At 37.6% G+C, this 25035-nt stretch overlaps 1 protein-coding gene across 1 annotated transcript in view; it reads right to left on the minus strand.

Annotated features, from left to right (window-relative positions):
• Positions 1-670: 670 nt before the first annotated feature.
• Positions 671-25035, minus strand: part of LOC124154362 (proline-rich protein 12) — a 47177-nt gene continuing 22812 nt past the window's right edge. Inside the window, exons 3-6 of the mRNA XM_046528080.1 lie at positions 13591-13900; positions 7651-7905; positions 7224-7340; positions 671-3981 (exon numbers count right to left, since the gene is read on the minus strand). Of these exons, the coding sequence (XP_046384036.1) occupies positions 3767-3981; positions 7224-7340; positions 7651-7905; positions 13591-13900 (897 nt within the window). The 3' untranslated portion in view covers positions 671-3766. The remainder of the gene's footprint in view (positions 3982-7223; positions 7341-7650; positions 7906-13590; positions 13901-25035) is intronic.

Below are 25035 nucleotides of genomic sequence, written 5' to 3' on the forward strand. Positions count from 1 at the left end.
GGATTAGGATGCATCAAAGTTTATTTTTGATGCTTCTCTCCCCAACAGCTGATTCTCTGCAATTTTCCATCAGTTCAGTGTGGCTTCAATTTGGGCATCATGTCAGACTAAATAACACATGATGAATTAAGCTTTCATATCACATTTGCTAATTAAATCAAACTTTCCAATAGGATTGAAGCAGTACCAATGAGCTCTTTATAATTCTCATTTGCATGTGGGAGTTAGAATCTGTGACTGTTAAGTAATTCCTTAGCATTTTATTTACTTACATCTTTCTCCAATGTTTCACTATGCCTCCTAAATCTGACTTAAGAATAATTGACCTGCTGAAGGATATCTTTTTTTACTAACTTTCTCTCAAATTTGTACTTAATGACTTGATGAAGAGGAAACTAAATCATAGACTCACCTGGATTGATAAACCATCAAATAAATATAAAAAATAATTTGTATGACATTGATGACAGAAAAAACACCCATTTTATACCTTCTTCTGCTATGCACTCTCATCTGGTTAAAAGTTTTTAAAATATATTTTCAAGTATGATTTTTACTATGAACAATAGGTCATAATCCTAGTCAAGTTTAAACAAGTCCCCTCTGTACACGAACCAATTCAATTGTCACATTACCATAGATTTAGCAACAAATACTAACACGCAAAATGTTAATTTTAGGAGTCTTTTATTCCTCAATTTTTTTCAGTATAATGAATTTGAAATATTAAATCATAGTAACTATGATAATTGACTGTAAAATTCATTTCAGTTTGGCTGATTCTATTTTTGTGTTCATTTTCTGCTACCGTATAAAAGCTGTTTCATTTGAAGTAAATTATGAATATGTTAGTGCATGATTATGGAATAATTATGAAAATGTGTTATAATAATGACAATCATGATCTCCAAAGTTTTAAAGCCCATTTAGGGCAGGAGGTACATGTATAAATTACCAATAAATGGTACAAATTGAGCGTTTCCATAATAAATACAGCATGACAAGAATAAATTAATGGCTGAGTACAAAAGTAAGAATATTTTCTTTACAATTACAAAAGTTATATAATAATCACATAATGCTTGCCCCCATGTAATTGACGGAAATAATTTAAGTAATTTTTTAATTCCTTTCGTATAGGGATGATTTCTGTTTGAACTTCTTTCTAAAGCTTCTTGTAGATCTAAATTTATCATGAATTTATCAATTTTTCCCTGTGTTTTCTGATAGATACAAAGAATTGTTATGGAATTTGTGAAGGCCCTGAAGCATGTAGGTTATCAAAAAAAACTATTAAATGTCATTGTTTATTTCTGCTTTTTGCCTCATATTTTGAGTATCGATTCTTTTGTTTTATTTACCCTTCCATTGACTTTGTGCTTTATAAGGTCACTAGAAAATATGGCATCAAAACAAAGGATCGTAGGACGAGTCAGTCAGTACTTACATACTCATATTTGAATTTGCATAAACTCATGATTAATTTTGGAACTTTGATTTAATCTAAGAATTTAGTTCAGAGCACAATTTTTGGAATAAATCTTAATGAAAACGAATACCTTCAATTCTAACATAAGTGTGAGATATTTTTTGCTGCGTCTGGTTGGGTCAACTTTCCATGTAGAATCTGTGACTGGTGTAAGAGTATTTTAAGCTTGAAATAATGAAATAATAAAGAGGCTGATAATTACGGAAACAGCAAAGCCCTTTAATGTAATTGTAAGACAGGTTTTTGTAAATTTCCATTTAATCACAGGAATCTTTTCTAAAAATGTACGTAATTAAGGAACTGCATTCTTTCAAATATCAATGTATATCCAGTCAAAATAAATGTATGACAGTTTTCATGAGGTCACGGCTTCTGCAAGCATTCCTTATTTTATCTCTATTATAGTGCTGTATAAAAGGCCAATAAATCTCTATCAGCTAGTAAAATATTGGCATTTGTAACAGTTTTAATGCGTCAACATTATTTTTACTACTAATGCAGATGTGGTGCATGGAAACTTTTAAGAATGTTAATAAAAATTCTCCTAATTACTCTTTGTGAAATTAAGACCAAAGGTCTAGTCAACTGTTAGGCTGTATAATTTAATATAAAGATTGCATCTCCATGACCAGCTGCCTAGTTTGCACAAAAGATTTTGCATTCACTTTTGTCTGAAGTTGGTATCAATTTGGTTCACTTTCTTCTGAAACCGTGTAGGCTTATAGTTCATGGGTAAAGCTATTTCATTATCATTACAGAAAGTTAAGGTAATTACGTATACATAATGAAAATTTTGCTCGTGGCTGATTTTTTACTATATGGTTGCATGAGAACTAATTTAGAATAAATAATAATTTCAGTCTCACTAATTCAACAATGGAGAGGCACTTTTGGTTATGTACCTACCAATATTGGTTTTGGTGAAGATAAAGAAGATTAATGAGTAATCATAAATCTGTAGCAGCAGGAATCATTAGTTAAACTTGTGTAATTATTCACTAGTTTAAAAAAAATTATGACATTCTGTTCTTATATCGTTAATTTGATGCCTGACCTACCTAACAAAATTGATCCTCCAATTAAAAGAAATAAGCTTGCAGACTTCGTGTTAATGTAAGAGTATTTTAAGCTTTTCTCCTAATGCTTAATTTATGCTGATAATGAATTGTCACTTTTGCCTAATTATTGGGAACCTTCGTAAATATTGGCTACTTATGATAGAAATTTTAAAATTTTTAGCCTCATCTCTACTAACTTAGTGATTAAAAGAAGCGCTATAAAAAGTTGCCAAGCAATATTAAAATCGCTGAAAATTGCTCCAGTAGTTGAAATGAATGCATATCTAATGTTGTAATGTAACCTACCTCGCATACTTTTTTCTTGCATTATCTTGATTTTCTGAAGAAGTGCAAAAGATAAGTGTGACATGATATATTATTTTGGTCACTCCCAAAATTAAAGTCTACAGGAAAATTGAAAATTGGCACACAAGGGAAAAATGTTATTACATAAGATGCTTACTCAAAGTGTTAGAAATAGGCCAATTACTTAGGTTAATACATAATCTGGCTCATGTACTATGTTTTGATTATATTACTCTTTAATGCTTTTCATCCTGATTGATTTCAATGCCCACAGCTGCAAGAGTGTGGCAATTCAGCACTAAATTAGCATATACTTTTGTACTCATACAATAGCAATGGAAAAAGATGCTGTCTTCACAGTTACATAGTCAAACAGTCTTTAAGCCCTCATAGAAAGGAATGGTTGGAAGAAGAGCTATATTTTGACCCAAGAAAATGCAATTCTAATTAATCGTTACCCAGGCAACTACGATTGCTTTGGGATGTTTGGCACTTGATCCAAATAGGCAGGTTATGTTTCTGAAAGACACTTCCCAAACAAAAATTTGGCTGAATATTTAGACAGGCCCAATGCAGAAAGAGCCATGTGTAATATGTGTGCTGCCATCTCAAGTGTCAAATAAGTTATGACCAGCTCATGCTTCTCTTCAGAATAATGCAATCAACCCTATATGTATGTAGTTATGTACACTATCCTGCATGAGTCAGAAGGTACAGTTTAACGAGAATGTTGTAATACGCTAGGGTATGAATGCTTATTTTTCATTTGGTGAGACTGCTCTTGGACCACATCAATCGTCATTCAGCTCTTTGAATAAAATAGTGTTTCAAATTTAACCAGTGAAAATGGACGGAAAAAAGATGTCATAGTCGATTTGTGAAGGAGGAGATTAAATGAATCACTTGTGGATGATCATAGGGAAGCAGATGCACGATACAGTCCAGTGTAACCACAGAGGCGGGCTCGTAGAGCAGGCAAGAGAAGGGCAGCTGCAGACAAATCATCTGGAAAGTTTGCACACTCACACAGCAATAGGTAAACTTTATCACCACGAGAGAGAGACTTGTGCAAAGTTATCCTTCTCAGTCCGACCCACTTTGGAAGATATCTGTACAGCATTCTCGCTCCTGTGAAGAGAGTGAAATTTTTTTAGTCTTAATCCGATTACGCACAAACAAAAAGTTGCATCTATACCTTCACATTCATTAAGTTCTCAAACATGTATCCCTTAAAACTAGAAGGCCAAGGTTAGCCATCTACCTATAAGGATCAAGACCTGCCATTTCGTGAGGTTCCAAATATTTTAATTGTTAACATGTTTATGATCAAACTGTCTGGTAACGTTATTTGATGTCACTCTCAGCTTCATGTAAAATCATAAATGTTTGATTTACCATAATTAGTTTTTATGCTAAAAATATTCACCTGAGCAGTGCCTTTTTTTAGGTTCCAAAAAAATCTATTTTCGCTGGTGTTCACATATAAACTCATGCAGGGATGCCGACTTACAAAAAATAGTGGGGGGGGCCCAAACGGGATCTTGTCCCGGGAAATTTTAGAAGCATGTAGTGAGTTTCAAGTTTTTTAAACATTTTAGAAGAATCATATGATCAACATTAGAACCCTGATAACTCGAATCTCGATATCTGGGCACTACAGGGAAAATCAACAAACCTGACACATTTTTTCCTAACACCCATAACGAATTTTTGAGGGGGCTCGTAGACATAAATTCATATTTTTATTTTTCACATCATTCAATCTCTCAAGTTTGGATACATCACTCTTGTGATTTTTTGTTGATGTAATTGGCACTGAACTTTTTCAATCATTAATTGAAGGCGATAACTCATATCCAGGATGGAAAATAAATTTACAGCAACATTCTATTCCCAGAATCCTATTAGTTTCCTGTCTTAAGCGTTAATAATAATGATATCGAGTTTACCACTCAAAATTAATTTGTTTCTTTGATTTTTTCTTTTCACAGTAGACTTTCTGGTTCAGTACACAGTACCTATTTGGTGTCTTTTGTTCAAATTACCAATAACAATGGCCTCTAGTAGATTTTTGGAATTTGTTCGTCAAAACCCCTAGTTAAGTATGCCATAGAAAGAATTAGCATGTATTAATTTTCGTAACATTGACAGAATATACCAGTAGTTTTACCTTCCCATAAGCTTCCTATGTGTAACTACTAGGGATGGACGAATCCAGGATTTTTTTCGGATCCGGATTCGGATCGGATCCTTGATTTTCGGAGCCGGATCTTTTGAATCCAAATGTATTTTCAAATCCTGCTATTAAACGAAGTAATTATTCAAGTTTATTCTGGGTATCTACAATCATAGATTTTCATATACATGTTAATATTTTTATAAATTAAAAATCATTTTTATAGGCTTTCAAGTTGTTTTTTTTTAAAAACACCTTTACATAATTAGGACGTAAACTCTTACACTTAGGTTTGGAAATTAAAATAGGAAAAATCTTTGGATAAACCACTGACCAGTGGCGTAGCGAGAGGGGGAAGCTGGGGGGGTCCGAACCCCCTGAAATATAAAAACACAATTACTTTCCTTCATAAAAGGAAACAATTTACAATTGATTTCTTTGAAAAAATAAGTTTTTTTCGATTGTGAAGGGTGTTAAAATTAGTTTGAAACCATCTACTTTGTACCCTGTTGTTTAAAAGATATCCCCCCTGGTTTTTGACCCCCCTCTCTAACGAAAATCCTGGCTACCCCACTGCCATCGACTTAATTCAAATTTTCCTCACGCACGTTTCCCCCGAATTTTGTCACTTTCTCATCGCATACCGACTAGTGTTTCACCCGAAAATGCAGTGAGGTGGATTTAGCACTTCCTCGCGATAATTTCATGCCACAGTGCACGCATATGGCATACATTGGTATGGCATTCTCCTTATCTCAATAGAAATTTTTCTACACAATGAAAGACATTTTTATCAGTATATCATAAAATAAAATAGCGACTGCGCAATCAGCAACATAATTTACAGTATTTAAAACAGCATTAACATCACGTGCGACGAGGTGCTCGACCGCTCAGCATGAGGAAGGGGGTGGGCAGCAGAGGCGCGTAAAGGAGAGGTGGATGGGTAGAAGCGTGCTCCCTCCGTATTTCAGTCAACGAGGCTACACTACATGATATATGCAGTTGGCGTTTCCAATCCATCTCTACTTGTTTGAGGGGTTAATACTGCACTTATTTCTTTGAAAATTGTGTTTTTTGGACAATGTTGCATATTAGTATAGCCTATTTGTAAATGGAAAACATAGTGGCAATCAATTAGAGCTGAAAAATAAACAGAAATATTGTCAGGAATGCGTCGTGTTTGGTCGAATTCTTTTTTAAATCTTATGCATTTCATCTAATTGTCGAAGGTATTTAGACATCTTCGGGCCCAGAAAGTCACTCACCTAGCATTTGTCGTCTAGAAACTGAGAATTGAAGCAGGTAGGCCAAAAAAGGGGATTGGTGAGATGGGGTAGGGATGAAACACGTTTCAATTGTTCTCGTGTAATTTGATATTTTCCTTTGAAGATGATGATTTATGGTCCGTGTGATATGGGAAACAAAACAAGAACAACAGAGGCACGGGCTGATGGACGGCCGGGGGTGGTTTTCTGAAATCTGTGACGTAGTTACTTTTGACGTGGTTATTATCCTACGACGCTGAGATGGTTCACCAATTTCATTTCATTTTCAATTATAAGAGTATTTGAAAATTAAAGAGACCAATATTTATCCATTTTTCAATTCACTGCCCCTTGAGTCCTCTTTTTCTGTTTCTTTGGCTGCAGTTTACTATGCCAATGTGAAAACGAAGGTAGAAATGCATAGTGTTACCATGGGGTGAACATGGAAAGAGTGATTAAGACTGGGAAATGTGTTGAGAGATCATCAAATTTACTCTAAAACAAGTTTTTTTCTGGTTGAAAAAACTTCCCTAGATGCCATAAGCAATGCAAAATAAACTGCAACACGAATTCATATTAATCACAAGATGGATTTTATTTGCCCTGGGGAGTTCTCCATTTTTGCCCTGTTGTGTCATTCTTGGTGATATAAATTCAGAGGGTACAGATACGCCAAGCTGAATCTTAAGAGGGCAGGTACCTACTGAAATGTAAATACATATATTCCTGCAGCATTAAAGGAATAATGGAGCCATTCAGCCGTGAGTTTATTTATTATTCACTATCTATCAAAACTAACGATTAAAAAAAATTATAAACAAGCCCATTGTTCAGAGCCAAAAACATAGACACATGCCTGCTGGAGCACAAGGAAACATGGAATATATTCCTAATCAGGATTCATAGGACTCTAATTGATTTCTCACCTGTCCAATACAGCCAATTCTTTTCAAATATTTCTCGATCATCGCCCTCAAAGACTTTGTACACTGAAATTATATATCCTGTTGTCTTTCCTCCAGGACCTGTTCCCGTTCCACCACCTAAAAAGTATAATTGTGGTCAAATTAGGCCGGGACTTTGAGGTGATTCAAAATTCAAATTTATTAAATGCAGTTTTTTAATTTAATGAATACTGAAAATACGTCAGAATTGACGCATAGCATACTAAGGATTAATTTTCTTTATATTTTTAGTATGGATTTGTTTTTTTTTTGTTTAAAGAGTAATAAATTCATTTGCAGCAAAATTTCTAAAAAGCTATATATTACCACATGAACTGCACATATAGTTGGTATAAAAGCATGAAAGAAAATATGTCTTAAAGGTTGCCCCAATTTTAATTTTTTTTACCTGATGGAGATAAGTCTCCCTCCGTAGCTTTGGCTGAGCTGCTAGCTGCTGTTTGAGTGTGGTGATGTAAGGAATTGAAAGGCGGTCGGGCAATAGTTGCAACCTCACTAAATAGTTCAACAGTATGAGCTGCTGTGTAATGAAAGGACCGAGGTTCAAACTTTTTTAATGCTGCAACACGTAGTCTTCTGAAGAATTCACCTGCATCTGTCTCTCGTTTGTTGATCACATAGTACGAAATAAATGGAAAGTGAGCTGGAAAGAGAAAATGACAATGAAAGCTGAGGATGCTTATTTGCACTACAAAAAAATAAGGAATGCAAAATATTTTACACACCTCCAATAACTTTACAGACAGAACTCTCCTCTCTCCTACCATGCATGGCAAAATGTTATCTGTAATGCTTCCATTGGAAAATATGATCCTCACTGAACTATGACAAAAGATAGGAATTTTGACTGCAAAAGGCAGCAAATGCAAGCCATAATTAGGTAGTCTGAAACCTGCCCACTTTTACTAAAAATGGTCAACTCCATACCAGCCATTTTTCCCAGAAACCAAATATACATCCCACACATTCAATGCATACCTATAATACCTTCTTCCTCCTCCCATGGCCAGAGGTTGCACTTTTTTCATTTGACGGCAAATTTCAAGAAGACCAGATAGTATCGTCACCACAAAAATATGATTTAGTCAGGAAACATGACGGAATGGCATTTATGGCCCTTTTCAAAATTAAAACAAATTTCCTTTTGTGTTGAGAGCCGTTGGTCAAGTACCTATATTTGTGGCTATGTAACTGTGACGTGAAATAGAGTTCCAGCACTTTTTTCAATTAAAAATTTTTATATAGTTAGTTAAGAAATAGTTCTAAAGGATTAATCCTCAGATGCTCAAGGTGCCTATATATCGGCTTTCGGTTTTCGCCTTAACACGCTCAAGGAGCTGATATATAGGCCCCATGATTTATGGATATACCCAGTGGATGGTAGGAGGGCGCAGGTGCCTAGAAGCAATTAACAATCGCGAAAGTCTTGAAGGAAAATCAGGATTAATAAACCCACGAAAAATGAAATTAGTATAAGACATCTAACCCCCCCTACTAGTAGTTTTGATCCGGAGCAGTGGCGCAGCAGTTTTGGAGGATAAACCCCCCCTCCCTAGAGCTCAGATAAATTTTTAAGTTTAATCCATTTTACTTAATTGGATTGATATTACGAATAAAATAGTGTAAGGACTAATAAATTATCCCTCAGAGAGCCGTAAAACTCACCATTTATACAATTTATCTTAAAATTCCGCAATTAACTAATTTCGCACCTACTGCTTATCCTGGTGGGTATTCCTTACCCCCAAACACCCCGGTATTAGTTGCACCTTAACCCCCCCTAGCCTTAATTCCTAGCTGCGCCCCTGATCTTGAGTACACCCTTGCCGTGATTAATCTCATGTAAATTTTTTATATTTATTAATATTTTTAATTATATTTTATGTAAATAAAAATTTATTTACCTTATCAAAATTATATTAAATTAATTTATAAACTAAAAATATATTTTAAAAATTATTTGTCCTTGCTTCCAAATGCCCGATGCATACTAGAATCAGGCTTGATCTTTTGGAAGTGAAAACATAAATTGCCGTAAGAGTGAAAGGGTTAAGTGAATATCATATGATATGTTTTTTTAAATCCTCTCCGAAATATCTCCCCCAGCCATTTGTCAAAAGCACAACTTATGGGTGGTCTGCATATGTATCCGGCCTTTATGCATGGTTGAAAAGACAAAGAGAAGACGATGCACCAATAATCACCACTTCTGTCATATTCTTGCACTATTATGAAATTGGCTCAAATGGTGGTGATAACTTAATGGTTAATTAGAGTAGGAGATATGAAAAAAATCACTTTCAGCAGACGTTGTATTTCTCGGAGCTTGAAGACTAACATAAAGCTTAACGGTATGGTTATAAACATTAATTACAATTAATATTAGAGTGGTAGGCATTGTTTATATTAATGTTTTTTCTTAATCGATATTATTTCAAACTGATGAACAATCGTTGCTCTCAACAATCAAATCAAATATCCTCCTGAAATACAAAGATGCAAATGGCACAAAGCAGTTATTCATGTTTTTCACCGTGTTTCACTAATATTAAAAACCTGAAAAAAATTAGGATTATACTTTGATGTAGGGGTAAGAATATGTATTTTTCGGCTTGCGTATTGTTTCCTAAAATCTTTAATTTAAATTTGAAAATTTCAAACTTATGTAAAATTTTAGTTTTCGGTCAAATATTTTTGAAAAAAATGAGGGTGGCAGAACGTAATATTATGTACATTTTAAAATCAAGAAAATTATTTCACAAAAATAAAAACTGGATATATGACTCAAAAACGAAAAATGTTATTTCATTTTTTTTGGGTTGATTTCCATTCTTAAGGCCTGAAACTTTGGGGAAACATTATTTTTAATGCTCTTTAAGTGAATATTTTTTTTATTTTTCAAAATATCTGGGGGAACTTTTCACCATCTTAACCTGCTAAACCCTTTATTAATAGTTGTATTAAAAATCTAGTTTATTTTTAACCACCTGGGGGGGGGGCGGTACCAAACCCGAGAAGATTTTATCAAAGCACGTATTTCCGGCAAAATTATTAGATTTTGATGATTTCGGTAATGTTACCACGGTATATCCATGCAACGGGCCAAGGCCATAGATAAGATTTTCCTAAAGGCCGTTTAACATGGGGCTCGTCATTGCGCAATCTGACGTACGTACGAAGGCGTAATCAAAATTGCGCCGTGTAAAGCGGTGAATTATGCTAGAACACATGCGAGAATGCGTGGGTGCGAGACGACAAAATAGCCCCTGCTCTTATTAAGATTAGATTAAGAGAGAAATGAATTTTGGAAGGGGTACGCTTAAATTTATGTCCCAAAAATTTCAGACAGTGGGGGATGGTTGAACTCATGACCCGCTGGCTACGACCTTGCTGAGGCAAGAGACGCACAGCTAAACCTTGGCCTGTGAGTATCTTGCCTTGTTTAAGCAATCGATTACTGCCGATTCAAAATGAGCCCAATTCTCATGACTATTTTTAAAATTGATCTACAATACTCCGCTTGAAAAAGCGTTTCCAGCTGTTAAATTTCTTTTAAGCTAACAACCTTTTAGGTTTTCCTACGGAATAAATGTTCGCTTTGAGCAAATATTGAATACGAATTCAATCCTTGGTGTCGTGTATTCCGCGCAAGAAAATAAAGGATAACATCAACACACCAACACAAATACATCCTCAATAGACGTGTGACGGGAGGTATTGGGACACCAGTCGTTGACCTTTTTAAGAGAAAACAAAAAAAAACTATGTGCGCGTTGTGAGTGGTTAGACTGCCTGAGTACCATGAACATGTATGTTCATGCTGAGTACGATCTCGAATTCATTGAAGTCCTTTGGGAGCGTCCACTAATTACGTGAGGTGATTTTGGCGATTTTTGGGCACCTCCCCTCCCCCCCTAGTGAAATACCGTGAGATTTGGCTCGACCCCTCTCATCTCCCGTGAGATTTTCAAAATGCGTATTTTCAGCGTAAATATTGCATTGGATTTATTAAAAATAAAAACAATTTGTTTCATTATTTTTATTTAAGATTAGTTAAAAGACTAGAATGTCACAAATGTGGACCCACCTTTTGGCTGGCCGGTAGCTAAACAATTGAAGAGCTACTGTGCTACTTTGAGGGGCTCGCTTAACCGCGATAAATATTATTGCGTAGAATTTAGTCATATTTTAAGAGAGCAACGCTTTCTGCTAAATTCAACCCATTTTTCGCAATTTTACTCTGTGGTCTTGCGGAAAAATTACGTGACACTTGCCATGACCTCCCCTCTCCCTCAGGTGAGATAGGGCGATAGTCGGCTTGAACCCCTAAACGCGTCACGTAATTAATGTATGTCCCCTTTATTGTTCGGGGAAAAAACGAATTTTTGTACTACCTATCCATTCGACAAAATAACTCTCATGTATCATTTCTGACAGAACTGGAAGTTGATTTCGAATCTAAGATAATGTGTCACTCAAAATCCAAATTTTCAAGCAATTTAAGGCTGGTACGTAGTCTCTTACCCATTCCAGTCCGAAAAGTGTAAAAACTGTAGAGAAGTTTTTTGAAAAATCGCGCAGTTTCCCTTTATATCTTACATTTTTCTCGAATTAAATTTAAGATTGATCTTTGTGCGCCGGTTCCTATATACTAGCCGCGTATTCAAGGTGTGGCCTGACGAGTGCGAAGTAGCACCTTTCACATTTTCATCCGAGGACTTTCGCACCTTCGCCAATCCTATCAGGGAATCGGGTTGGTGAGGTGGCTGGAGTGCGGTTAGATTTGCACCCCGTGTGCTCGGGTGGCCGTTGTCCCCTCGGCGCCTATCGTTGAGAACAGGGTAATGCCGACGCCGGGTTTCTTCCACCTTTCTACCCATACCATTGCTTCCTGACGCAAATGGCCTCAGCTGTCAGTCGCCTCCTTCAAAAGCCATACCATACCAATCCTAGTTTCTGCAGGCCTCTTTTGCAAATATTTTATGAGTCTCCTTCTATAGATTGGTAACTATCATAACTCCTAGATATTAGAAATCAAAACGTTTGATTACCTGGATAACTACCAGCGTGTTAGGCCTGATAATGATAGCAACATTTTGAAGTGAGGGATAAAAATATCTGACGACTGAGGGAGAAGAAGACGCGATGCGGCCCTAGACACTGATGGGCGGGTGTTCACCTAGTCGTCAGGGCCTTTGAGACAACAATGACCCCCCTGGGAATTAAACTTAAAAATTTTTTAGTACCCAGCACCAGAGAAGAGCTTCAAAATTAGAGCAGTCACCGAAATTAACATCTAACATTAATACGGCGAATATTACCGCTGAAACTATCGAACTAAGTTACAGTCCCTAATGTTTTTTTATTCGTAGGAAATTGGTAGCCCCTCGTAAAGAATACCTGACTACCGTCCTGATAGTCGTGTTGGATGGACAATCATGTGATTCTCGATTATTTAATTCCTACATAGTTGAAGCTGTTAAAACTTTCGCAGTCCATATGCTTGCAATTGATAAAACTTTAGGTTTAATCCGCATCTTGTGTCCTAAAAGTCGTCCAAGTTTCTTCCCCTCTGCCGGAGACCTCTTCAGGACGCATGACTACTATACACACTACACTAATCCTGAAGAGGTCCTTGGCAGCAGGGGCGCAGCTAGGAATTAAGGCTAGGGGGGGTTTCAGGCGCAACTAATACTGGGGGGCTTGGGGTACTGCATACCCGCCAGGGTAAGCGGGAGGTGCGGAGACCCTCCGCCGGAAAAAATTAAGATAAATGGTTCAAAATGGTGAGTTTTACGGCCTTCTGAGGGATATTTTATTAACCCTTACATTATTCTATAATAAATATAATGTTAAGCGGGAGGTATGGAGGCCCTCCGCCGGAAAAAATTAAGATAAATGGTTCAAAATGGTGAGTTTTACGGCCTTCTGAGGGATATTTTATTAATCCTCCCACTATTCTATAAGCAATATTAATCCAATTAAGTAAAATAGATTTAACTTAAAAATTTCTATGAGCTCTAGGGGGGGTTTATCCCCCAAACCCTCCCCCCCTCGCTGCGCCTCTGCTTGGCAGAGGAGAAGAAACGTTGACACCAGACGTGGGTTTACCTAATAGTTTTATCAATTGACATCCTATTCAATCAACTTTTTATGATCAATTTGGAAGAGAATATGCAACATGGAAGTCCGCAACCGTATTTAGCAAATGATCTGAAAGCTCACTACCCTTGAATGGAATGTATTATGAGTAAATAATTCTCGCTTTTCCATCTGGATGTAAGCCTTATGAATATGATCCTTCATAATGATTTTGCAAGGGACCAACCGTTGTCCTCCATGTTGTCGAGCAGGATGGCTCTGGCGGCGAGGAGGCGTGGGTCCCCGGAGGCCACCTCCTTGAGCAACTCCCTCGCCGCGCCCCGCTGCCGGCTCGCGCGGTGCGTCAACGCCGCCTCCAGCGGGGACTCGAGCTCGGGCCGCACGGGTCGGAGCGCCGTCATGAGGTGTGCGGCCACCACCACCTTGGGCTCCTCGACCTCGAGCACGCTGAGGAAGGTGGCGGAGACGGAGGAGGGCGAGGTGGGCGAAGTGGCCGCCCCGGCACCTTCACCCTTCTTCTTCTCGCCCGCCGGCAGCTGGTGGCCGCGGGAGGAAAAGCAAATTAGCACATTGGGAATCGGAAGAGATGACTGGAGCAATCCGTAAAAAAATAATAATTTGTGGAGAGCAAATCGAAGCTGAAACAACATGGCACTTCTCCGTAAGTGAGTAGTGAAGTGGGGACGGGAGACAGATATTCCCGGTGAATAAGTTGGATCAGTGGCGTAACAATGGGGGGACGAGGGAGATGCATCCCCCTCAAAGCCTCAGAGAAGTGATGTATTTTTTATATTTTGAAAATTAAGAGTACAGTGCAAATTTTATAGCATTCTGATGTTTTCCCTGTTATGATGATTTCCCGCGGAATTGCGAGTGAAATCCAAATTTCAAGTGCCAAAATAATGCACAATGTATCTCCAGGCATGTCTTTTTTCATTTCCCGGATCTGGGGCGGTGAATAAGTTGGATCAGTGGCGTAACAATGGGGGGGCGAGGGAGATACATACCCCTCAAAGCCTCAGAGCTAATCGCCCTCTGAGGCCCCCCCATCCCCTCCCGTAGCATGTTCCTAGTTACGCCACTGAGTTGGATGAAACTCTATCGGGCTTCCAACCGGGTAAGAGTTTGTTCTATGCCTACTCTCATCGGATCGGGAGCCCAGGAGAGTTTAAAAGACTTTCCCATAAGGCTCGCTATAAAATTCACTACATTTGTTCGATAAGGTTCCAACTGTCATTTCGGTCAAATAAAAATGTTTCTTGGTAATACTTGTATTTAAAGTAAGAAGTTAGTGAAATACTGACTTACATGCATTTTAGTGAAAAACAAAGGACCAAGCAATCTAAAAATACTAAATTTGACAAAATAGTGTCATAAATGAAACAGAAACAAGAGGTCAGAATTATTTTCCTTAAAACTAATGTGAGTGCAGTTATATCCTTGTGAAATCAATGGAGCGTGAAGTTGCGGCGCATCCAATTAGGATATCATCTGCTATTTCAGGTTATGGGCGAAACAACATTCAGAATTTTGGGGAGGAGGCGCGAATAATTTTTCAAATAGACTATTGTGTTCATAAAAAAATGAATCAAAACTTCTGATTTTTGGGGTGGGCTGCCCTGCGATCACTTTAGGGAGCAGTGCCTTCCTGTTGTTACCCTCTGAATACAGTGCATTAGGTACGCGCCTACAGGTTGACATGCGTTGTGCTTATAGTTAAAACCTTGAGAAAAAGTGTACACTGTAGATATGACTTATTTCTACCATATCTTGCATACACAGCAGCCATTAGTGTAAAGCATGCTATTCGGGCGAGATAAAACGGTGCAAAAACAGTGCTCCAGGTCAGTGGCGTAGCCAGGAATTTCGTTCGGGTGGTTCCAAAACCAGGGGGGAAATCTTTTTCAAAAACAGGGATCCAAGTAGAAGGTTTTAAACTATTTTAAACGCTTTTCATAATCGAAAAAACTTCATTTTTCAAAATCTTTTGTAAACTCATGATTTTTCAAATATTTTGTTTTCTTTTTTGAAGTAAAGTATATGTGTTTTTATACATCGGGGGTGAGGGGGTCCGGACCCCCTGAACCCCCCCTCGCTACGCCACTGCTCAAGGTCGTTTTCTTCCCTTCCCATTCCGGAATATTTTCTCGATTTTCGGTTTCGCGATTTCGATGGAAAATTTGAGAGTGAAAGGGGTGAAAGTGAAGTTGTTCACCCGCTGACCCCGACATTGATATATCCTCACCGAACCTTTTCATTCATTCTTCATCGTGAAGGAAGATGGAGAGTTGAAACGCGTCGCTCATGGAGCACATCATGTGATGAAAACCCGAGAAAACAAATCAAATCTCTGGATAAAACCGAAAATAATTTTCCCCACACGTTACGTACGGATGGCGAGAATTCTCGTCATTTTTTTCCGAACGTTCCGGACGGATGACGAAGATTCTCGTCATTTAGGCGCGTCAACCTAAACAATTTTAAAGCGTACGATACGCATTCGTTGGTACGTTTTCAGTTGTTGTTCGTTATCCATAATGAATTGATACATCATAGCGTTTGATTGGGTAAAGTTATATTCTAAACATTAGCTTTTTAACCATGTTTAAACCAAAGGCATTACACCCTCATAGGCACATATTTCCAGAATCGGCGTTCCTAGGAACTTAAATACCCCGGTACGCAACGTGTTAACTTAAATGATATTCTCAAGTATGAAAAAATTAAACAATTATCATATTCTCGATGATTTCGTTTTCTTGAACTTCCTTTCCTCAATCTATAGGTAAGTATACACATGTATAGGATATATTTCAGTTAACTTTAAACTTCGCTTTGGTTTCAATACACTGGTTGTCCTCGTGATGAGAAGCTAAAATTAAAAATATTGCATCATTTAAAACGCTAAAATTTTGGGAAAGGGGGGCGGAAAAGACTTGAGGACTATTAGTTACAAACAGCGTATTATTTCCGTCATTCCGTGTCAAAAATGAACCATACCTTGGGAACGAAAATTTAAAAAATGAAATCTTGAAAATCTTATAGAAATAAAATAAATTCTGAAGTAACACTGTTCAGCAATAAGGGATGGAATGCGGTTCTTTAGTCAAGTGAGTAACCCTGACAAATCCTGCTTTACGATGAGTCAATCTTTAACGAGAGGACAGCAACCTCTCCACATAAATGTGTGCCACGTGCCTTGGTTGGCCTGCCACAGCAATTGCTTGTATTTCCATTTGTATACGCTATAGCTATCATTATTGATAACGATTAAATAATGAATTATAATAGAATTATATAGCAATACATGATGTGCGCAATTGCATGATTAGTACCTTTAAGCCTATTTATTCTTTCGCATGTAATGGCACGCATGAGAACAGTGCCCGGGGAAAGTGATGAATAATCCAAATGGAATACTTTGACATGCATTAAAATAAAGTCGTAAGAAAAAACAAAAGATACAGTGTCCCGGCAGTGGCGCCGACTCCATGGGGCCGGAGGGGACCCGAGCCCCCCCAAAAATTCGTTACAGATGTGAGGAAAAAATGTGTCAGACTTTCGATTTTCCCCGGAGTGTCCAGATATCGAGATTCGAGTGATCAGTATTCTAATGTTGATAATATGACTCTTATAAAATGCTTAAAAAACTTAAAATTCACTACTTATAAAATTTACCGGGGAAAGGTTCCCGGTTTGGGCCCCCCCAATATTTTTGGTAAGTCGGCACCCCTGAGTATCCGACGTGATACGGTGGAAATCTTTGATATTCAGCTTATTAAAAATTATTATCCTTGATAATGGCACAAGTTGCCGAAACCATGATCGGTGAAAATAAAAGAGTGTGGAAACAGAAAAGTGTTTTTAATAAGCTGAAAAAACAAAACTCTGATTGAAGAAATAGCTGCAAGAGGCGCTGGATAATTTGGAGAAAATGAATATCTAAAAGAGTAAACGACGGTAATAACGACAGGGAAAGAAGAATGTTTGTTGCCGATTATAAAGCAGAGACAAAGATCAAAAAGTAGTTACGGTTCAAATAGGATTTCGAAATTCTAAAGAGAAGCTCAACCAAAATGCTGAATTACGACCGAGTTAATGGGATTGCATGACCCATAAAAACCGATGGATGCAACTGACATAAAGACTCCTATAAAGATACGGGAAATCTAATGCTTGCAAATTCTAACTCCCTTTACCTTATCGGGATGTTGAAACACTGAAATAAATTTTTAAGGACGGTGAGATTTACATACTCTCTAATTAACGCGTGAACAATCATTGCTAAAATACATCATACCCCAAACAGAATGATCCAGTACTTTTCGGGCATTTCAACTGGATAAGTACTGTATGGTATTTGGAGGAGACGACAGCTAAGGTCATTTGCGCCACGAGGAAAAGGTATGGAAGAAAGGGTGGAGAGAAACCCGGCGTCGGCATTAACCTGCTCTTAACGAAAGGCTCAAAGGGGAACACGGCTTTACGTCCCATCCGACGGACGGAGTGTTGCGCTTAAAATATCCTTTACACAACATTAAAGCAGGGATCGGGCAGTCTCTGAAAATTCTCAGCCACCGCCGGGATTTGAACCCAAGTCCTCGGGGTGGGAAGCCAACACACGGATAAAGTACTCTCTAGTTTTGAGCCGGGTCAGAGATTCAAATCTGACCTTTCGAGATCCGTCACGTTCCTCATCCTCGGGGAATAATTATCCCCGATGATAGGAAGCGTGACGGACTTCGAAACGTCGGACAAGATAGATTTCCTCGCCCGGCTGCTTACCCAAGAAAACTTAATCTATAGGTACCTCCACTAGTTTCAAGGGCGTGTCCTTCAAAAGAACTGAAACGGTTGAACCTCAACATTCCCCAAACAAGAACATGCGAGAGCGACTCTAAATCGAGATTTCTCGTATCAAAGACGTCATAACCTCGTACCAGTCGATGCTAGACGAATTTATTCAGCTTTTCTTTTAGATCTCCTTGAATCAAAAGTGGCAACACCGTATGTGTGGCGATAACTATTAGAACTGCGTCCACCAATCAAGAAAAATTCATATAACAGCACGCATATAAAAAATCCTTAAGCTTGAGTTTTCTTTTAATTCGATTTGATTCAATTTCTTAACCTGTTCAATTTGATTTAGGGACTTAGAGAAAACAGTGTTTTCTCAGCCAGAACAAATGATATTACGTTCCTGACGAAAGATCCAGTAAGAAAAGGAATGGAATGCATATGATTGTTCGATTTCGAGGCTGATATGATGTTATTTTATTTTAGGTAATTTCTTGAGCACGCGAGAATAGGCTTTCTTCCAAAATATGTGCCTTTATCCTCATGAACATTCTTCTGAACGATGATATACCGTTACTGAAATAAAACGGGATCACCTGGAGTGGTTGAAGATTTGACTTGAACTCTTCGTTCACTTTTAGCAGGACGCTTCAAGTGAGCTCTGTTCCGAATAAATGTGCATAAAATCCTTCCAAGGATTCCCATTGATTTTTCAGTAATCCAACGGATTCACCCAAGTGAGCGCGCTCTCAAAGAGTGAAGCAGGTGGAAAATGACAAAGGAGGCATAACGTTCACCAGAAGAGGTTCGCATTGATATCTTAAAAAGGAAAAGAAACGAATAAGATATTAGCCGATGTACGAACTAATGGAATTGAGTGTTACCTGTTTCAGAAAAATAGAAATTGTAGCAATCTTAGAAATCAGGCTACTCCGTTTATTTTAACCCTGAATAGATTTCATTCAAAAGTTAATTGGCTTCAGAAACGATCGGAATTAAATTTTCTGATTATATTATCTCAATAGATCCGCATGCTAATCGTAGTATTGCATGAATTTTGGCACTGGCAACCGGCGAAAGCAGGCCAGACTCAATATCTTTTTGGTTTTACGATCTTCAAATATATCTACCTAAGCATTATACTCAATTTCAAAGTCTTACTTCCAATTTTTATAGGTCCGGTAAAACATACTCCGCCCTTGGTCTTTTCCACACAAGTCCACATTTTTTCAAATTTCAACTTCTAATTTGGCATAAGGCAGCTTTACTTTGTATAGTTTCATGCCAATCAGCACATAATTATTTTTATTGCCTGCGTAATGACGCTCTAATTTGCTCCTGTACACAACTTCTCTTATCAGTTGTGAATAAATTTATATTATTGGAGATAAATATAACGATTGGTTAATTATTTTTAAATAAGGACTCCCCATGATATTTAATATTGAAATTTACATTACTAAGACGGATTATCACAGCATGCCTCGGCCGTGCCTTCGCCCATGATGCAATACAATAATTCAGGTCGAGGTACCTAATTTTTCTTTTGTTTTCCTCATTACGTGAAATAGGCCCTCTAAGACCCTATTCGCACCTTACTATACCAAAGTGAATCTTCATTTTTTCGTTAAACCTTTGCGGCAGGACATCATAGCTAACAACGAAATCAAACTATCCAGTAACCTCTCATCCCAAAGATATCACGAACCACCTCCACACATTCTTATATCATCCAATCGTTGTAATCCATTCTTATATTCACCATTTTTTCCTTTCATTAATCTTTTCCCATTGGCTAAAACAAATTTGTAACACTTTCCTTGCAAAACTATACTCGAAACTTGGTCCCATCAAATCAAAATTCTTTGGTACCAACATTATGTTTAAAAAAATCCAGCGAATACACTTTAGAGAATTTTTAAAGAAGAAATACGCCAAAAATTTCACAAGCTGGGGAGTTAGCAGAAATCAAAATAAAATGTAGTAGTTATATCCAAAACTGAAATATTACGACTGATATTCAACGAAGAATTCTGGGAAAAATCAAAGAACTAATTCATAGCCCAATATTCTGGAATATGACGAGAAGGTACTGAAAAATAAAGAAAGCGAGTTTCGAAGACTAAATATGAAAAAAAGGAGACAGTGACTGATGACACATCCGCAGAAACATCGAGAAGTGAGTTCGATCGTACGCCATCGACTTGGATAAATTAATCGAGGTTTGATGCAATATTGAGCCTCCTGTCACAGCCACTCAGAATATCATGAAGGATTTCCAAGAGGAGGAAAAACGGAGGTTAAGGGCATCCAATTTAAAGTTTTCTTTGATTCCGGGGGCATAGGCAAGGGCAAAGGACGTCCTATTTCATCTGGCACTACTAGAGGAAAAAGGAGGAAAAATTGACAAATCATAAAGTAAGGAGCACATGAGACTGATGAATTAAGCATGAACTGAATCAGACATTCGAGTGTCTACAGCAATATCGAAGAGGGCTACGGCTAAGAGAGTGAGAGGAGATCGTACATGAAAAACTCATTAGAGATAATTCAGAATGCAAAAATAAAAGCAAATGCATAAACACACGGTGACGAAGTACATCTTTTAGGTTTTAACGTTTGGTATTTATTTTTATGTTTAATTAATACTTCTATGTATTTTATGTTTATGTTAAAATTGATGTTTATGAGGAAGGAAGGAGAGGGGGATTGTTATGTGAGAAGCCATTAATAAAAGATCTGTAAGGAAGGAGACGAGGAAATATTTTGTATTTGAAAAGAAAAAAAAAGCTGTGGAAGGAAAAAGTGTCTGATGTTACAAAGGGTAAGTCATTTCCATTTGGAAAATTGATAAAGAAAAATCGATGTTTTAATGAAAAAAACATACATTACTGTTTAATTTATATTGTTTTATGCATTATAAACTATAGATTTTGTAATTAATCGTAGTAAACATCTTGATAATGGCTTAATATATCCCCTTTAGAGTTGCTTTCTGCCCACGTTACTGTTAGCTCTAATCAAACTTAAGAAAATAAATGAAGTTCCTTGAGAAGGGAACTAAATATTTCCATCACTGCAACTAGATGGTGAAACGCAGATCTAACGAGGAAGATAATACACAAGAATAAAAAGACGAATAAATGAGAAAGAATAGTAAAATAGGGCATCCAAAGATATGAATGGCAAAGGAAAGGATCGCCAAATTTATTTCGCGTTCCAAGGACAAAATTTCACTTGCGCGAGTGCTTAATGCTGAGAAGTGCGACGCGCGCGAAAACTTAAATCAACGCGTTTAAACTAAAAATGGAGATATTGCTTCGTCTATTTTCTTAGCACCGTATTTTTCACTCGTCCAGGGCTGGAAACCTTCGGAATCATTTTGCGTTCCGTTCAGAATACCCTGTCCCTTTACTCACGAGCAATTATTTCTGCACTTTTTTATGTTACAAAATATAGTGGGGAAAACGGCATGCAGAGGAGCGTGTGGTACAGGAGAATATACGGCAGATATCCAATCTCCGGATTAACGGGCGAATTAATGGGAAAGGAATATATGACTGCGGCGACAGAGGGTGCCTAAGGACATAAATCATTCCCCAAGACTAATAAATTGAAAGCCAACTGAAGAATTCAGAATCGCAGATCTGAAAATTCAAACCACGAAGAGCGCAAGAATCATGCAATAGGGATGAAGAAAAAAGCTGAGTGCTCTCTGGGGGCAATATTTTCAGAGTTTCATTTGTCTTCCCTTCGGGTCGCTTAACGTACTCCTGCTCGACCGGTCGTATTTTGTCTCGGTTTCCCGGTGTGGTACATTAATAAAATTTAGCGTTATCGTCATATACATTTTTTAGGATACATTGACCCTTTCTAACCCAGAGCTTCTTCCGGGAGAAATGAAATTTCAAGACTTTTCATTTTAAAAATATGAAAAAATTTTCTACTCAAGCATAATTATTGTGGCAGTTACATATTTCGCCATTGAACTTTACATCACAAAATAACACGTTGTTTTAATATTTCCTGCGAGTAGCTAAAAATTTATATATTTTTGATGTTACCTATAAGCAAAATTGGGTTATAATGAGTGAATCCAGCAATCACCTCTGAAAATTTAACCTCACTAGCAATTCTAAGATTAAAATCGAGCGTTTAAGATATAGTTTGACTAAGACACAATCGTATAACTTGAATAGTTCAAGTCGATACGGTAAGTTTTAGGCAAGTGTTACGACAAGAAATCATACCGGTTGAGAGGAAGCGATTTGCCCTCATGAGGAATTTCTACCGCGAAGAAGATTCTAAGAAAAAACTTCATCTCATCTTTTTGCTAATTTTGCATTGAAAAATCCTTTCACGCATGATACAATTCGATGTCAAAAATCTCGATTAGCCTAATGGCACACATTAAAGAAAATAGTTAAGCTTTCAATTAAAACTTTTTTTTCAAATTTATGAATCTACAGTAGTACTCTATATTTATATTAGCGTATTTTGATATCAGTAACTAGATAAGTTTGCATGCAACAGTAAATTATTATTTATATGACTATAAAATTATGACACAAAATCTGTCAGGTATATGCCTAAATAGTGCGTGCATTTGTGCTGATTTCAATGTTTTCTTCACAAAGGCCAAAGTTACCGAAAGTGAAAATATTTTAATAAACCTTGAGAGAAATAACCCGAAAAGCTTTTTGGACGGCAGTCGGCAGGGCTGAGAGAGGAGGACATGTCAATGACTAAGTTCTAACAACACGTATCTCAAAAATAGCAGATTTTTAGAACAGCAAAAAAACGATTAATATTTGTTAATTGCACACTGAAATTAAAACCCAAAAGTTCATAAAGTTGAAAAGAAGCATTCATTTGCAAAAAAAAGAGTTGTTTTCGCTTGTATTTTATTTTTTAATGTTATTACACTTTGTTCAAGATACTTGTCTCAAACCGGCCGAATTTGAGATACGTGTTGTTATAACTTAGCCATCGATATTATGAAATTTCATAGAGAATTGCTTTTACTTCGTTTCTACTGCGGAAACTTCATTTTTTTATCACGACACTCATCCAAAGCGAAACAAAATGCATTAGAAGAATCGGAAGTTGAGGTGAGCAAAAACCTTACCATCCTCAGGGATTTGGACTTTTTTGTCCGCGCGCAGTGCGTGAGCATCTACATTACTACCGGAGCCATAAATTTGTCACGCGACTCAATGCAGCAGAGCCGCCCTGATTTAAGACCAAAATGAATCCGGGAGATTCCCCATTACACTTTATTTATGACCATCCGCACCGCTCGCACGGGACTGATCCATAGAAATGTTCCGGAGGAAAATCGAACTCAACCCTGGATAATAGGAGCCGTAGGTCGCCTTCATTCCCTTCATATCGTAATGACCGACCGTTATCCCGAGATAAGAATCCGCAATTAGAAGTTGAATAAAATCTCAAAGAAATTAAGAAGACCTTTTTATGCATATCAACTTATCAAGATTATGGCATCCAGTGTGCCGGAAATTGAGATTTTGATTCTGCGCTCATTATTTCGGTGGAATTCAACTGTTCCTGCCAAATGATTCATCCTCTAGATGAAATGCACTACTTTTATGACTAACCTTAAGTATAAAATCGTGGGAACCAGGCCAGAGGCCTAACTTAAATTAATCGCACAACAGTTTCTCTCTTGAAAGGAGCTATCTTTCACTACAAAGTTCCCAATAGGTATTCACACGCATTATTTACAAAATAACAGGATAGATAAATTAGAACGCAGAGGAGAAGTTTCCCATACAAGTATTAAATTCCAAGCGCCGCTTTTTTTCAAACTCCGATGGGTCCTGAACAGAAGACGAAATTATTGATGAAAAATTATTTCATAGATAAATATCGAGCACACTTGCGGTGTCCTTTCGACATAACCGCCTCGGCGATGGAGGAATTGGTCGTGCCTGTGGACCAGCTTAACTATACCCTCTTCATGGGATGTTGCCACCAATTACTTCTTATGAATGTTGCCTTTCTCCTGAAGCTCATAACCCGTTTTAAAACGATTCCCTCCTAGTCACATCTTTATTTCAGCGTAAAGATGGAAATCACACGGCCCTATGTCGGCATTGTACGGCGGGTGATCAAAAATGTCCCATTGAAATTGCTCAAGGAGCAGTTGGGCTGCATCAGCGCTGAGATGATGGGCGTCGTCATGGATTAGAACACTTCCAGAATTCAGCATGTCTCTTCTTTGGTCTTGAATGGAAATGGACATAATGTTTCACACTGAGCAGCTGCATTAGCGTCAAAATTCTCTTTCATCGGCTTAAAGGTCAAGAAAAGTCAATGCTTATGCTCGGCGAGTTTTCTGGTGTTGTTCCGCAGAGCACACTTGACTGGAGTATCCATTGAGCTAGTGTAATTAATTAGATTGCCACGAACGTTATACTACCTACTTACGGTCAGAAATAACTTGAGCTTGTGGTACGGAGGATGCGAAGTTGTCCTATCCGCGCAGTGCCAGCCTGTCGCCTGCATGGTACTTTAGCTGGGCTATCGGAGGTTGAAAAAAAATCGGCCCTCGTAAATTTTGTAGACCATTCTCCTTGATGTTTCTCCTTGATGTGACATGTCTCCTTGATGTGTGTGATGCTGCTGATGATATCTCCGTTAGTGCATGAATAAATTTTCGCCTGTAATGATAACCGACACATGCACCACCACCCGAAAATCAAGATGAATTTTCAACAAGTTCCATCGCCGCAATTTTAAAATCATGTCGACGTTTGCAAATAAACTCTAGTCTTTTGTTACGTATGTATCCTAATTCAAGCTCATTGTAAATACGCTAACGATGTAATCAAAATCAGAAAATCGATATCAC

This window comes from Ischnura elegans, chromosome 1 (assembly GCF_921293095.1).
Source record: "Ischnura elegans chromosome 1, ioIscEleg1.1, whole genome shotgun sequence".
In the NCBI taxonomy this organism is placed as follows: domain Eukaryota; kingdom Metazoa; phylum Arthropoda; class Insecta; order Odonata; family Coenagrionidae; genus Ischnura; species Ischnura elegans.